Source organism: Dipodomys spectabilis, unplaced genomic scaffold, assembly GCF_019054845.1.
Source record: "Dipodomys spectabilis isolate Male_0828 unplaced genomic scaffold, ASM1905484v1 ptg000138l, whole genome shotgun sequence".
Lineage (NCBI taxonomy): Eukaryota > Metazoa > Chordata > Mammalia > Rodentia > Heteromyidae > Dipodomys > Dipodomys spectabilis.
This window is the reverse complement of record NW_024870815.1, coordinates 5,016,730-5,031,973: the sequence shown is the minus strand read 5'-3', so window position 1 is coordinate 5,031,973 and position 15,244 is coordinate 5,016,730. Positions and strand designations below refer to the sequence as shown.

The 15,244-nt window shown below is 33.8% G+C and overlaps 1 protein-coding gene across 1 annotated transcript in view; it reads right to left on the bottom strand.

The window, feature by feature from the left end:
• The window catches only part of Spef2 (sperm flagellar 2), a 158,885-nt gene that overhangs the window by 132,470 nt on the left and 11,171 nt on the right, over window positions 1-15,244 (bottom strand). Inside the window, exons 2-7 of the mRNA XM_042690529.1 lie at window positions 14,482-14,584; window positions 10,135-10,387; window positions 5,791-5,961; window positions 3,819-3,959; window positions 1,862-1,926; window positions 60-246 (exon numbers count right to left, since the gene is read on the bottom strand). Of these exons, the coding sequence (XP_042546463.1) occupies window positions 60-246; window positions 1,862-1,926; window positions 3,819-3,959; window positions 5,791-5,961; window positions 10,135-10,387; window positions 14,482-14,584 (920 nt within the window). The remainder of the gene's footprint in view (window positions 1-59; window positions 247-1,861; window positions 1,927-3,818; window positions 3,960-5,790; window positions 5,962-10,134; window positions 10,388-14,481; window positions 14,585-15,244) is intronic.

The following is a 15,244-nucleotide window of genomic DNA, read 5'->3' as shown; positions in this document are numbered from 1 at the left end:
TAGTATGTTTTGTAAAGTTCCCAGTGCTATTATTATTTAACCAGCATTAAATGTATTACCTCCTGGGCTTCATGAGCTATTAACTGGTCCATTAACAACCTCCGCCGTCTTTTCTCTCTTTGCTCTCGAGCAAAAGCATCTTCTTCCAGGCGCTTCTGGATTTTTTTAATGTAGTCATCATCCGAGTAAGTATTTAACAAATCTGAAATTATCTGGTCTGTTGTATCTAAAAAAGTCTTGGAAGAACTAGAGACAAAAGTTTTTAGATTAAAAAAGTAATACGATCATATGTCTCTATTTGTGAATTTAGAAGACCTCTAAGAAAGGTCCCAAGTTCTTTGTTATTTCACTAATAAAAACATTGAAGCAAATACTAGATTTCCAGTATAAAACCCACAGCTTTATGTCATTTCTGCTCTTTCTCTGTGAGATTCTCTGCATAACCCCTTTAAAAGGTCTATCATGTTTTGTCTTTTTTTCCCTCAATGATCTTCAGTCTACATAGATATTCTAGAATTTCCTTCCTCATCTTTCTGTTGATTCTGGGGCCTCCTACTTCAAATTTATACTTACTTTGTGTGTTCATTAGGCAAGCTATTGATAACACACTTGTTCAGTACGGGACACAGGTTACCGTATACATGGTTGGTTCCATTCACTACCATTCTCCCTCTCCTATTAGAGCTCAAGAACTCCCTAATGAAGTTCTGGCTACCTACAGGAATTACTCAACCCTCCTGGTAAACTCAGAAAATGAAAGTTGACTTGTTTGTCATGACATGCCCAAAAATACAGCTGTAACCTGGCTTCTTAAACTTAAAGAATCAGGAAGAGCCTGGTGGTCTTCCCCAAAGAAAATAAACACATTAAATTTAATGAGACAGATAGAAGCATAGTATAGAATTTTCACTCACTCAATTTATCATTCAAAACAAAGATACAACTTTAAAATAGTAAAGAAAACATATGCAAAAAAGAAAAAAGATGAATTTTATGTACATAACTGTTTCATCACCAATTTTAATCCACATTCCTCTTTAAAAAATGCAATAGCATAAATTGTTCCATATGATTTCTTGCCAGGAAATGATTTTTATATTAGGAATAGTCATTGTTCTAATATTATGCATAATCAATATGCTTTATTTAATTTAATTCACAGAAACAAGGACATATTATTAAAGTATGTTGGGAACAATCATTACGATGTAGAAAGGTACTTGAATACAAGTACAGTTGACTAATGTTAAATGATGGGATAGTTGCCTATTTATAGTACAGATAGTATTGAATTATAGACCATAATTCGCAGGTCTGTTGCTTCCAGCTCAATTCTGAGCTCATAAGAAAAGTCATCTCTTTACTTTTTCTCTGTATATGTGGCTAGGATGCCTGGCAAAATGCTGATGTTTGCTAAATTTCAAATACTATGCTAAGAATCACTGTGCCAATGTAAAAATCAATCACTGAATTTCTGCTTATTTTATCAACAGGGTTCAATGCTCAGTGAAACTTTTTGGAGTTAGGCAACAAACTATGCAGCTGCCAAAATCACAGTCAGAGTTTAACCCTATCTACTTATAAAGGCTTAAGAAAATTAGTATTAGGAAAAATGTTAGTATTTATGAAAATGATATGGTAAGGCACTTATTTATTTATTATTAATTACTTATATGCAGTTCTAGAGTTTAAAACTCACATTTGCTAAGCAGGCATTCTGCAACTTGAGCCATGCCCTCAACCCTTTTACTTTAATTGATGAAAATTCCCAAAGTGAAAGATCTTGGAATAGCAGTTCTAAATAAAATGTTTCTAAATATTCAAAAGTGTTGCATAGAATAGAAAACAGTTTTAGAATTACCTTTCTTTTGCTTGAAGATCCTTTTTTATTAATGCCTCAAAGTTCTTAATTTCATTGGCCACATCCTTTAAAGAAAGTTCATCATCAGTTCTGTTTCCAAAATCCATTGGAAAATTTCATTCACCAGGCTCACCCAGGATTACAAAGTGACACACATTACTAATTCAAGGTAACCAGTAGCTAAGTCACTAAATTCTATATGCTGGAATCATTTGGTCATTCTAATTTATCACCTTGGACTAGGCTAACTTCCTAAAAGACAATAAAAATTGACTAACAGAAATCACTCAGTTCATGATTTGAATTAAGTGAGTCAAAGGGCATTTAATGAAAATGCAGATGATGAGCCAGGCAAGTTCTTTTGGATATAAATATTTCTGTAAGAAATTATTGTTTGAGTTGAAACAACTCAAACAATTCTCATGTTACATGAGATTACATTTCTTGTGTAATCTTATTTATACTATTAATTTTTTCCATGAAAATTAGCTTAGCTAATTTTACAATTCTTTACTAATGAGCTTCAATTATTTCAAAGAAATTGAAGGCTTAAATACTAAAATGGCTCACAAAATGCTTCTGTGTGTAACGTTTGCTTAGTATTATAGTGGAAGATACTTTGCATGTAGTTTTAAAGAAAGAAATGTGTATTAATTTCAAATGCAACAGATGTAGAAATCAGAATGATGCAACCATCTTTTTGCCAGTGCTGGAAACGTAGGAAAACGTGTCAGCTTTCTGGGTCTCAGCCTTCTTACTTACTTCAAACAAGTGAGTTCAAGCATTATTTGTGAGTTTAAGCTGATGTGGAACAACAAAAAGGTGAGACTAAGGACAAAGGGCGAACCAATGCAGCAGCGATACTCACAGGACAATATGTTGGAAATGAACTTTACACCTTAGAGGAGGTTGAGAGGGAGGGAAAGTGGGAGAGAAACGAGGAAAGGGGTAACAATGTTTGACAAGAAATGTACTAACCAGCTTACATATGTAACTGTAAACCCTTTGTACTTTACCTTGACAAAAAATTAAATTTAAAAAAAGATGATGGGGAGCACTAATCTACATCCCGACAAACAATATATGTTCACTAATTGACAGCTGTTAGTCCTCTTTTAGGTCACATAAGATAATATAGACCATGAGAAACTAACCCTAAAACACAATATTGCTCTCCTACAAATTGTAATCAAATTCCTATTGACGTGACTAATGATGTAGTCTAGAAAACATCATTACTGTAAGTATCTTATTTTTAACGTTAACAAGTTACGTAACATTTCTGGGATTGATAGTAAAATAGTACTACATGATGAAGAGGAATGGCACGCACATAGTATGTGGATCTTACCTGACCCTGGCTGTACCCAGGGCAGTAATTATCCAGGAGAGTATCACTCATCTTCAGCTACTTTATCAGCAATCATAGAATCATAAGCATACCAGTTGTGACTGATACAATCAATTTCAAAGTGTTTGACAAGCCTAGCTTAAAGCTACAGTCTGTCTGTTAACAACACTGTAAAATAGATTGAATATGGATTTGATGGGGAAATTATGATTAAGAAGTACCAAGGTCAGAGATCATTTGAAGAGAAAATAATAGTTTTGAAAAGTTTGTCTGTGATTTTTTGAAAGATCATTGTGTGTGTGTGTGTGTGTGCGTGCGTGTGTGTATGTGTGTGTGCATGCATGTGTGTGTGTGTGTGTGTGTGTGTGTGTGTGTGTGTGTGTGTAAGAGAGACAGAGAGACAGAGAGGCAGAGACAGAGGGAGTCTTCCTATATAGCCCAGGCTGGTCTCAAACTCAAAATCCTAGTGTTTCTGCCCCCTCCCTTCTGGGATTATCAACATGCTCCAACATGCCCATGTTTGAAGGACCATTCTTTAATTGAGATAAACATAATACAACAACAGTAAAGGATATTTTCCTTTACTAAGTGGCTTTTATCACTTACCGCTGCCTCTTTTTTCTTTTTCATCATTTTTTGGGTCTCAAGTGCTTTCACTGTACGATTTGCTGCAGGCTTAGGAATCTGTATGATAGCTGCTTGAATTTTGGCCATTATTTCATTTTGTCGTCTTCTGCTTAAGCGTTGCTGAGTATCCCATATACATTAGTTTAGTTATGTCATTGTTCAGCATAATAGTCAATGTAAGACATGTACAGATACATATATATTCAACTTGTCTGTGGGAAATTTCAGAACGTGGCAAGTAGGCATGGTACTAGGTATTACAGTTGTCTAATCAGGAAACACTTGTCAGTAGCATTCTTTGAAAAGTATCATAAAGCACAATTCTCAAATGATGCCTATTAAATGTATTTTCCTTCTGTGTACTGTTACTAATAGATAATGAAAGTGTTTCAAATACAATGAAAAGTACAATTGTTTCCCAGTCCCAACTTCATGACCTACCCAATCATGAGAAGAAAAAAACTAAAAATATTCTGTAGGGAAAATAACACCTAGAACACTGCTCTGAGTTGTGGAAGCCCCACAGAAATGAGGGCTTCCCTGAGCCATATAGGTTCATAAATTTAGAAATGACCTCAGACACAAAATTAACATTAAATTATCTGTCATTATTAAATCACCTCTTCAGTAGGTAAGTAGTTATTTTAATGAGGAGATAAAAGAATATAACTCAAAGAAAGCAAGACTAATATCAGATAAAATTATTTTAAATAAATTATTTATAAGGCAACATATGAAAGGACTCAGGAATTTACTGCTAAAGCATTATATTTTATAGAAATATATTAAGGTTATCACCTATATTCAATGATAAAAAATTTAATTCACTATTAAAACAGACATTGTTAACAATTTAATAGTCCTCGTTTCACTCTCTAAATGTAAAAATTTTCTTAATTATTATAGATACTAGGTTCTCTATTGTTATATTTACTTCCTATGGTCATTTTCAACAAAATTAATTTCTAAGTATTTAATGGCATCATATTTCCTTTTCTACAACTCTGTTTGGTGGTTTTCTGCATTCGATTTGATACGTTAAAGCTTGGAATGGCTGATTCCATATAAATGAGTCCGAACATTTGGTTCCAACATGGAATGCTAAAAGAAAGTGCAGTGCTTTTCTCTGGCAAATCATAATGGAATCAGAGCTTCTAGATCTGGCCTCTCACTGTTCCCTCCTTCTCTACAGGGAGTTGGCTATATTCAGGATGTATTGATTTCTTATTATCCTAAACACATAAATTTAAAAAGTGGTTTTGTAGCTCTACAGGAAAAATCAGCTCTGTTGCCTTTAGTTCACACATTCCATATGCCAAGCCACTTAAGATACTTTTTAAATTCTTTAATGATCCCATATATTATTTCCCTCTCATATCCTTAAAGGTACAGATCATTAAAGATTTTCAAAGGACTTGGAGAAGCAACAGGAGTCAGAGGAACAAGCAAGGACAAAGAAGCTAAAAGATATTCTTAAAGCGACAGTTTCAAAGGGCAACAAACAGAATTACCCTATAAGAGAGAAATGAGATGGGCAGAAAAAAATTGCAAAGAATAAAGAAGCATAGGGAGTATGCCAAGTATATCTCTCTTAGTGTGGACAATGGTTATGGATTTTTGAAAATTAGTATATCTAATAGCAAGCCATCATCCTCAAACAGCTGAAGCATACATTTCCATCAATGAAAGAGAGCAACTTGTCCTGACACTCTGGGGATTGACAGTTACTGTCCTCAGCCAAAAGTAGATGTACCAATAAGAAGCAAGGGTGAACATAAAGAGAAGGAGCAAAGGCAGGGAAAGGAAGGGTAGAGCAGGCAAGGCAAAGCCATGCATCAGGAAAATGCATATTGTGCTATATTACTTCTTATGCAATGTGTATCAATAGGCATACATTACAAATAGTATACTATATACTAACGAATTTCTGGAAAAAATTGTTCTATAAAACCTTTTTGAGTTTTAAACATCTTTGGTCTTCCTTGATTTTTTGAAATTTTTCAAATTCCTCAAAGTGCATTTGGTCAAGATCTTCATTCATCTGTTTAACTTTTTCTTGAAACCTGTATGTAACCCGCATCAGATTGAAATCAGTTTGGCGTGGTATCAGGTTTTTAAGTTTCTAAATGAAGAAAGCATTCAAAGATTCTGTTACTAGAGAATAAGCATACATGATAAACATACGTAAAATTTGTCTTCAAAATAAAATGTCTATGCGTTTCCACTGTTAGAAGGTCAAATTACTAAAACTGTATGCAAACTCATATCTTGAATATCAATCTAAGGCCAATAAAAACCAGAGCTGAATTCCTTCTCACCTAATAACAATGTCTGAGCGGTAACAAGGTTCGACAAAAAATGCACTCATTACTTTACTTATGTAACTGCAACCCCTCTGTACATCACCTTTACGACAAAATCAATGAATAAATATATGGAAAATGTTGGAGGGTCATCAGGTAGGATGAAAGTAAAAGGAGATGGTAATAAATAATAAATCCAATAGAAGAATTATAGAGATGTCAATATATGTATTTTACCAAGGGATTTCATTGAGATATTTACAGCATGAATATGTAGACATTGATAAAAAATACAAAATATATGTTATTATTGACATATATGTCACAAATATGGAATATATGCCATATACACTACACATGTCATATATATGTGCCACATATAGCATGTGTGACATACATGACACATATGACATGTGGTGAACGTAGCATATGTGGCATATGCAGCACACGGGTGACACGTGAGACGTGTGTAATGTGTGCCATGTGCACCACACATGACACGTGACATGTGTGACACATGTGACATGCATGGCACACATGGCACCCAAACAGGCATATGACCCATGTGCCATAAATGACATGCACGACACACGATACACATGACACATGCATGACACATGGCACATGTGACATACATGGCATGAGTGACACTTGTGATACATATGGCATGCATGACCCATGTGCCACATATGTAAAGTATGCTTTGTGTCACGTGTGTCATGTGTGATGCATATGACATCTACATGACATGCATGGCACGTACATGATCTGTTACATATATGTAACATAAGTGATGTGTTGTGCATGTGATTTGTGGCAATGTGCCACTGTGCCAGCATGTCATATATGGCACATGTGTTGCATTGTCACACGTGCTACAATACAGAGCAAATGTGTCATGTGTGCCATATATATCACATCTATCATATATATGACATGTATATTACAGGTATATGGCATATACATATATGTCAATAAAGAATAACATTTATTTTGTATTTTTGATCAATGTCTATTATATACATGTTGTAAATATTCCAATGAAATCCCTTTGTATAATTTCCCTATGCTAATACTATTTTTTTAAGGAAATTGCAAAAAGAAGCAACTGTGTTTTGGATCTCCAAATCCTTGGGAATTTTCTGCTTTGCTTTCTGTAATTACTATCTAGTTTTATACCATTGTTATTTTAGAGCATATTTATTTTGATTTTTATTGTTTTAATTTGCTAAAATGTGGTTTCGAGTGCAGAAATGATCCACAGTAATGGTTCCACTGAGTTTGATGATGATTTGTGTTCTGCTATTGTTTTGCAAGTGTTAAGTATTCAGTCTAAATATGCCTTCACTCATTTTCTACCTGCTGGCTCTTTCAATTACTAACTGGGATGTTAAAATTTCTATATTATAAGGAATATGTCTATTTCTTTGTGTAGTTCTTTTTTCTCATTTGATAGTTTACTAGGCACATGTGAATTAAAGTTGTTTATATCATCTTGCATATATATGTATACATATTATTAATTTTTATCTTGAAATGTCTCTAATTCATGATTATTTTTCTTGCTGTGAAGTATGATTTTTTGAAATTAATAAAGGCTCTCCAGCTCTGTTCTATATATAAAGAAAAGGAGTGGGGGGACAGAGTCAAGAATTCATGTAATACTATGAAGTTAAGAAAAGCAAGTGAGGGAATGGTTGAGTTGGGAGGGATGACTAAGAATGTGGAAAGGGATGACTATCAGTCAGATGTATATTGTATTCATAAATAGCTTTGTTAAATGGTAACTGCTTTGCGCAACTACTTAAACATAATTTAAAAACTAAAATTACCTACAGAAAAAATGAACAGTATTTATATCTCACAAAATACATTTTCACAAAATAACTTATAAAGAGTATCCCAATATGTAGAAGATAATAAAAGCATCCTGCTTCCTCCCATTATTCAATCACTGCCTAGCAAAACATCAAACATTAAAGCTTCCTAGGCTTGAGTTTCAGGTCTACTAGCTGCATACAACAATCTAGTAGCTGCCTAGCCCCTCTGTAGCCCAGTTTCCTCATCTGTAAAGTAGGAACAAATAAAACTTCACAATGTGCAGTTGTGAAGCTCTAGTAATATAATATGCACAAGCCACCCAGATCAGGGCTTGGTATATTACTTTGTACTATCAATAAACTTCAGTCATCATTAATACTCTATATACTGGCAATCTGCCTGTCCAGATTCAGCGTCTCTACTTCTTTAAACCCTCTTCTGCACAAACCATTGATTCCCTTTTACTCTTTTTTTCCCCTGAGGATCTCTTTCCATTTGGCACTTATATCATTTCTATCTCCTACTACTGACTTTATTTCTCAACTTACAAGTTGTCCTAGTTTCTATGTCCATCAAATATATAGTCTCATACTTCTGGCAAGCCTCAAGTATTGTTCATATTTTTTCATTTCCTTTTCCTCTGCATTCATTGATAGAATAATTTATGCCACCTTCTTCATCATTTCTACCTCCTCTTTAAACCACTGCAACATATAAAATTCTACAAAAACGTTTGTTTCTTCCTAATATATAGTCTAGAATTGTTCAGAACTTTCCCAAGTATTGTTCATTTGCAAGTGCTTGACAATGTAGAGATCTAATAAATATCTACTTAATGATTGACTCTGGAAGGTTGCCCTGGCTTTACACAGTATTGCACATTCTTTCCACTTGGTTATATATGAACTTCTTAAGGTTATTCAAAAGTGCAGTGTTCAAGTAGGTAGATACAGTCCTTCTTGGTTTATACAGTTGACAAAATAGAGTTTGAAAGTTTCTCAGGGACTGGCTCCAAGTTAACCAGCTTGTATGTGAAAGAGGAAGGATACAATTCTGTATTACTCAGCTGTAAGCCTAATGTAATTTCTAGAAACCAATTTGTGTAAATCTATTTAGCTACCAGGTCTATAAAGATGTCCATTAAGAATGTATCAGTCTGAAAGTGGAGATGTTGTCATATCCACCATGTCAATTCTACTTTAAAAATTGACTTAAAATTTTAATTATCCACATTTATATTTAGTACTTTTCATCAACACCAAAACATGGAAAAGTTAATGTACGTCAATCACTATAAGGAAGCAGAGCAGGAACTTGAAGAATTGTTAACTGAAAGTTATAATAATTAATCTAAACATACTAAGTATAATTGTCAACCCAGTGTACTAGATATATACACAGAGATGAAATACTAAAATCCTTGGAGTCATATGACAAAAAATGGTTACTCAACAATACCAATATCAGGAGACTTACAGGGAGAATTTATGTATGTCAGAAGGCTGAACAGCATAAGTAAAAAGAGAAGTTAGGGAAGAAACAATGAGAAGGCAGTAGGGAAGGAAGAGCAGGAGTATGTGACTGATATTCAAGGATACACTGTCAATTAATATGGACTTTACCTGGAAAGTATGAAGAATGTTAGGAGAGTGGACACTGTTTAGTGAAAAGCTTTGAAGGTCAATCCAAGTTAAAAACAGGATGTATTTAAAATAGAGATTAAGCCAAAGAATTTGGTGAATGTGGAATTTAGAGGAGATACACCTGGAAGGATTTTGCCACTATTAGTAATTCTGAAATTCAGGGAACCAATTAATAGATCAGGTAACCACATTAGCACAAAAAGTAACTGAGAATGAGGGCAGAATTTGAAAAGCTATGAAAATTGTGGAGAGGGAGAAAAGGCAACATTACAACTGCATAAATGAATTCAAAATCTTAAAACTAAGTTTGAAAAGAAATGTACTCATTACTTTACTTATGATACTATAACCCTTTTCTGTTCATCACCTTTACAATACAAAATAATTATCCTGCTTGAATGAAAAAAAAACTAAGTCTGGCTAGTAACATACATAGGAACATATTAACACAGTAAGATTGTTTTGAGAATATAACATTATTTCACTGTATCAAGTTTGTTGAGATGTTAGGCATCTTTATGTACCTACCTCTCGAAAAGCTTCGCTCTTCATGTTTTGAAGTCTTGAAGTTGTCTGAGGCTGCAAAGCTTGTATTTCTATGCCTGTCAGTCCACTTTTCTTTTTTCTCTGAAGAGCAATGTACAATTGATATAAAAGTTTGGTTGCTGCCCCAGGCTTCTCTGTGATGATGCTTTGGGCCACATTCTGATCAAACTGCACGCCCAAAAGGTGGAGTGTTGGCTCCAAGCGGGAAAAATTATTAAGTTTGGCAGTAGCTACCCTGGACATTAAAATAATTCATATAATTAGATGATAGTACTGAAAAAGCACAGAATGTTGTAAGTTTTACCATAATATAATATTATGAATTGTCCAATGTTCTTTTAAATGTACCATTCCTCTGTAAGACCACTCAGAATGAAAATACATTGAGAAATTTTTAAATTAGATATGTCTACCTGAACTTTGTTTATTTCTCTTGAATGGTTACATTCAATTCACTAATTTTATTCAATTATATGCTCGAAATTGAGAATTTTTAAAGGAAGTAAATACAAAAAGTAACTAAGTTCTTTCTTCCATATGGAAAATTTTAACTATAATTTTGAAAAATATTTACTCTAAAGACAAAATTTCAACTTAATGTCTATTTCTTTAAATGATATTATTGCTAGAATCCGAAGATATTTCAAATCCTTTGTTGAAATTTCTAGCAATGATTCTCGTAGGCATTGCTAAAATTACTTAACTAAAAATATTATTTATACAATAAAGTTATCATTATAAATTTAATATATAAATTATAAATCATTATAAATTAATATATCATTATATAGTTTGTATTACTACTTTAAAATAATAGACATTCTAACTAGAAGCTATATTTTATATTATTGCATATTTAGATGCCTTTTCTAAAAGAAATCCATTAATTTGTTCCTTCAGTTAACACTGTACTAAATACCAAGATGTACTAGGGTTTCAAAACTTAAAAAAATGAGTGAGTTGGCCAGGTGCCAGTGACTCACCCCTGTAATCCTAGCTACTCAGGAGGCTGAGATCTGAGGATCACGGTTCAAAGCCAGCCTGGGCAGGAAAGTGTGAGACTCTTATCTCCAATAAACCACTCAGAAAAATGGAAGTGGTGCTGTGGCTCAAGTGGTAGAGTGCTTGCTAGCCTTAAGCTGAAGAGCTGAGGGACAGCGCCCAGGCCCAGAGTTTAAGCCCCACAACCGACAAGAAGCAAGAAAGCAAGAAAGAAGTAAGTTATAGTTACAGGCCTTTAGCAGTGTAATACTGAGAAAGACAGATGTGTTACAAAGTAGTAATGAATGGAGATAAGGATTACAGTAGCAGTTTCAAATGATTTAAGGCTGTTAAGATATGAAGCTGATGACAAATGAAAAGCAAAGTATGTTAAATATATTTTCAATTCTCATGCCCCTTAATGAGAAAACTAGACACAAAATGTTTTTTTCCTTATCTTGTAGCATTCAGCAACATTTTTAAATGTAAAAAATTAATTGAATCCACTTCAATCTAAGTTGAAGTTCTATACACTTCCCACCAAAAATGTTCTCTCTCAAAACGGAGAATTTCAATTGCTTTGAGTGTCTTAGGAAACAGTCATTATGAGACCCTTAAGCCTCACCCTTTGCCAGTATTAGAGATGGGGGATTTGAGAGACACCTGTCAGAGCTTTGCTCTGGGTCGCATATAGTGCCACATGAGTTAGGGACAAACACTGGAGGCAAACATTGGCCATCTCCAAATTTTGTCAAGGCTTAGCCCTGTATTCAAGAAAATCAAAGAACATATTTATAGTCCCTCCTCTCATTCATATTACATGGCTTCCAGAATGAAATCTAATATAAAAATTAGGATTTTAAATGTTTTATATTGATTAGCCAAAGTATTCAAAAGTATTACATGACTTCTTTATATACATTCTTCTGAATATTCTAAATTTCCAGTCCAATCAATCAAGTTGTACTTGTAGAACATAACTGTGTAAACTGGTGGAAGCATATAACATTAAAGTATGTGCACAATTAGCATAACAAGATAAGCAATAGCTGTTTTTTTTATGAACACAGAAAAAAAGAACTACTGGGATTTCTCTGCTCTTGAGGCAGAGCATATGATGTCAATATTGTCTCTGAGGGAATGAGAAATATGTTCTGGGAAAAGACATCTTGCTCTCTACTTGTAGTGCTTATGTGCCAAGGGACTTCCTTCCCTCCTTGCTATCTGTCCAGAGAGCCACCAGAGCCCAGCTCAGAGAATACTTCTTGAAAGATAAGTAGGCTCACCTAACTTCCCAGAAACATTGTTTACTTTTCCTTTGAATGAATCTTCTCATTGCTCACTGTTTTCCGCTTAACTTTATTTATTTATTTAATGCCAGTCACAGGGCTTGCACTCAGGGCTTGGGTGCTGTTCCAGAGCTTTTTTTTTTGGTTCAAAATAGTGCTCTACCACTTGAGCCACAACTTCACTTCCAGCTTTTTGGTGATTAATTGGATATAAGAATCTCTGAGGCTTTCCTATTCATGCTGGCTTTGAACTACAATCCTCAAATCTCAGCCTTCTGAGGAGCTGGGATTACATTGTGTGAGCCACTGGTGATAGGCATGCTTTTATTAAAACCTAAAAATATTCTTCGGAAGAGAAGTATTTCTGAGTTAGATGAACTACTCTTAAATTGAGTTATTTCTAAGATGCATGACTTCAAGTCTTGCTAGCACATAGTTTTACTATTTTCAGATTAAAGAAATTAAAAGTATTACAAAAGTACCTTATAAACAGACTGACAACAAAGCATCTTTCCCCACCAAGCACACTATTATGAAGATCATAGCCATAGCTCTATTCATCCTTGCTTTATTTAAATAGTAGGATAATGCAAGACTTGAAGATGGATGATATTTGGGAGTCAGTTAAAGCAAGTCTCCTCCTTGTTTCATAAACTGCTATGCCTTTCAGTGGAAAAACAATAATAATAAAGAGATCAGAAACCTGGTTTAATCCAAGTCTCTATAAGCCACTCTATGCATGTGAGAATTCTTGAGAGTGCACAAAATTAAAGGGAGGAAATGGACATTATCTATCCTGGAATTCTTACACTTTGAAGGCTGCTCCTGCTTCTCCTGGTAGCAACAGCAGGGATATGGGGAGTTCAGGCCGAGGAGATAGCTGAGGCTCACTGTGATATTGCTTGTATTCCATCTCCTTAAGGGAGACACGTGATAGGAGCTGTCGGTTCCGAGTGTAATGATATCTAGCACCCTAGAAACTGAAGAAACTGGCTAGGATTCACACAAAAGGGGTTGGTATGATGCCTATTGTGTCATATGCTCCTAAACACATCTAACACATCTGGACTTGTGAAAGAATGATTCATCACTGCAATGGAAGCATTAGGGATTTTTTGCTTCAGCAATATTGCCACATAGGTGAGGTTCTGTGTATGCAAACACAACAAAGGAATATTTGAGTAGAAAGCACCAGGTTAAAATAAAATGTATTTGCTGTGGATCATCAAGAATAACAGAAGAAAGAATAACAAAGATCTGTGAGACAGCAAACATCCTAATATATAGCAGAATTCAGTGTATAATCTAATTATATACTACCCACAGAAGAATACACACTAGATTCAACATATCTTTGTAAAATCAAAATGCACATTATTCCTAAGAGGTTGAAAGTCAAACACCCATCAATTTATAGATGGATAAAAGAAATATGACATGCTATACCCATATAGCTGAAATAAGTAATTTGAAATAACGATAATATTAATGGACCTTAAAACCACTGAAAACATTAAGTGGAAAAAAACAGCACAAAATGTGATATATTTTCCTATTCCATTGATATAAACTTGTTAGAACATTCAAATTTGTAAACAGGAAGTAGGGTCACTTGAAGTAGATTAGATTCATTCAGACAGGAAATACATTAGGATGTAACAAGGAGCTCAGTAGTTAGTGGTGATGGTTGCTAATACATTTAATATATGAATGTACTTTAAAATGGTAAGCCATGTTCTAAGAATTATCTCATTATAGCTGCTAAAACACTATGCATTTTATTAGCTAAGGTCAATTTTATTTTTTTGAAACACAAAGAATACTCCTACTATAACAAGGTATACTATCCTATTTGAACTGTAAAAGAAGGAAGAATCATTTAACAAAAGAGGAAATAACTGTCTATCATTGCAGGAATATATGGAAGATATTGAAATGAATACTATCTGGAGATGAAGTCTGCAGCAACCATGTAACGTTCTCTCTTTTGTACTCCTGGAACAATAAATATTCAAAGCTTAAGGAAATGACTTTTTTGAAATAAGAAAATCTCACTAACCTGCTCTCTGAAAATTCTGAAAAATCATCTTGAAGTTCAAACTTGTTCAGGACTTCTCCAATAAGGTAACCATTGGAAAATGCCTTTGCAAATGACTTGGGATCTAAGTTTTAAAATATTGGGATAGAAAAGTGAATGTAATGTTGCAATATAATGTTTACATACAGTCAAACTTCATCATTTAGCTTAACTCAAAATAGTGTGCTTCTTGAAATATATTTAAATAAACAGAGAAGAAAATTTAAATTAACAGTAGACGGACTGATCCCAAAGATAAATCAATAGCTGATAAACTTTTGAAAGAAGAGGAAAATAATTTCTGATCAAAATAAAGGAAAATACAGCCAATATAATTTATAAATAACCTCAGATGCAAAAACAAAGGTTTTTAAAAATAAAAATCACATTCTAATACTTAACTTTTCCTACAGCCAATGAAGGCAACACATTTTAGATTGACAATTAAAATGAAATCTAACTTTTTAAATGATGATTTAATTTTAAACCTGCAAAGCAATGGAATGTTTGCATTTGCTAAAATCATTTTGTCTTTTAATACAAACCCTATTGAACATCTTCATATTCAAGTGCTTGCTTCATGTTTCTGATTTTCACAATTCATTTCTTTGTCCTTTTCAGTGATGAAAATTCAATTTGGAACCAGTAACTCTGTATCATAATGTTGGTCCTCTGACCATTACTAGCTATTTGATGTTGGGTAAATTGCTTAATCTTTCTGAGTTTCTGCCTCTTTTGTCTCTAG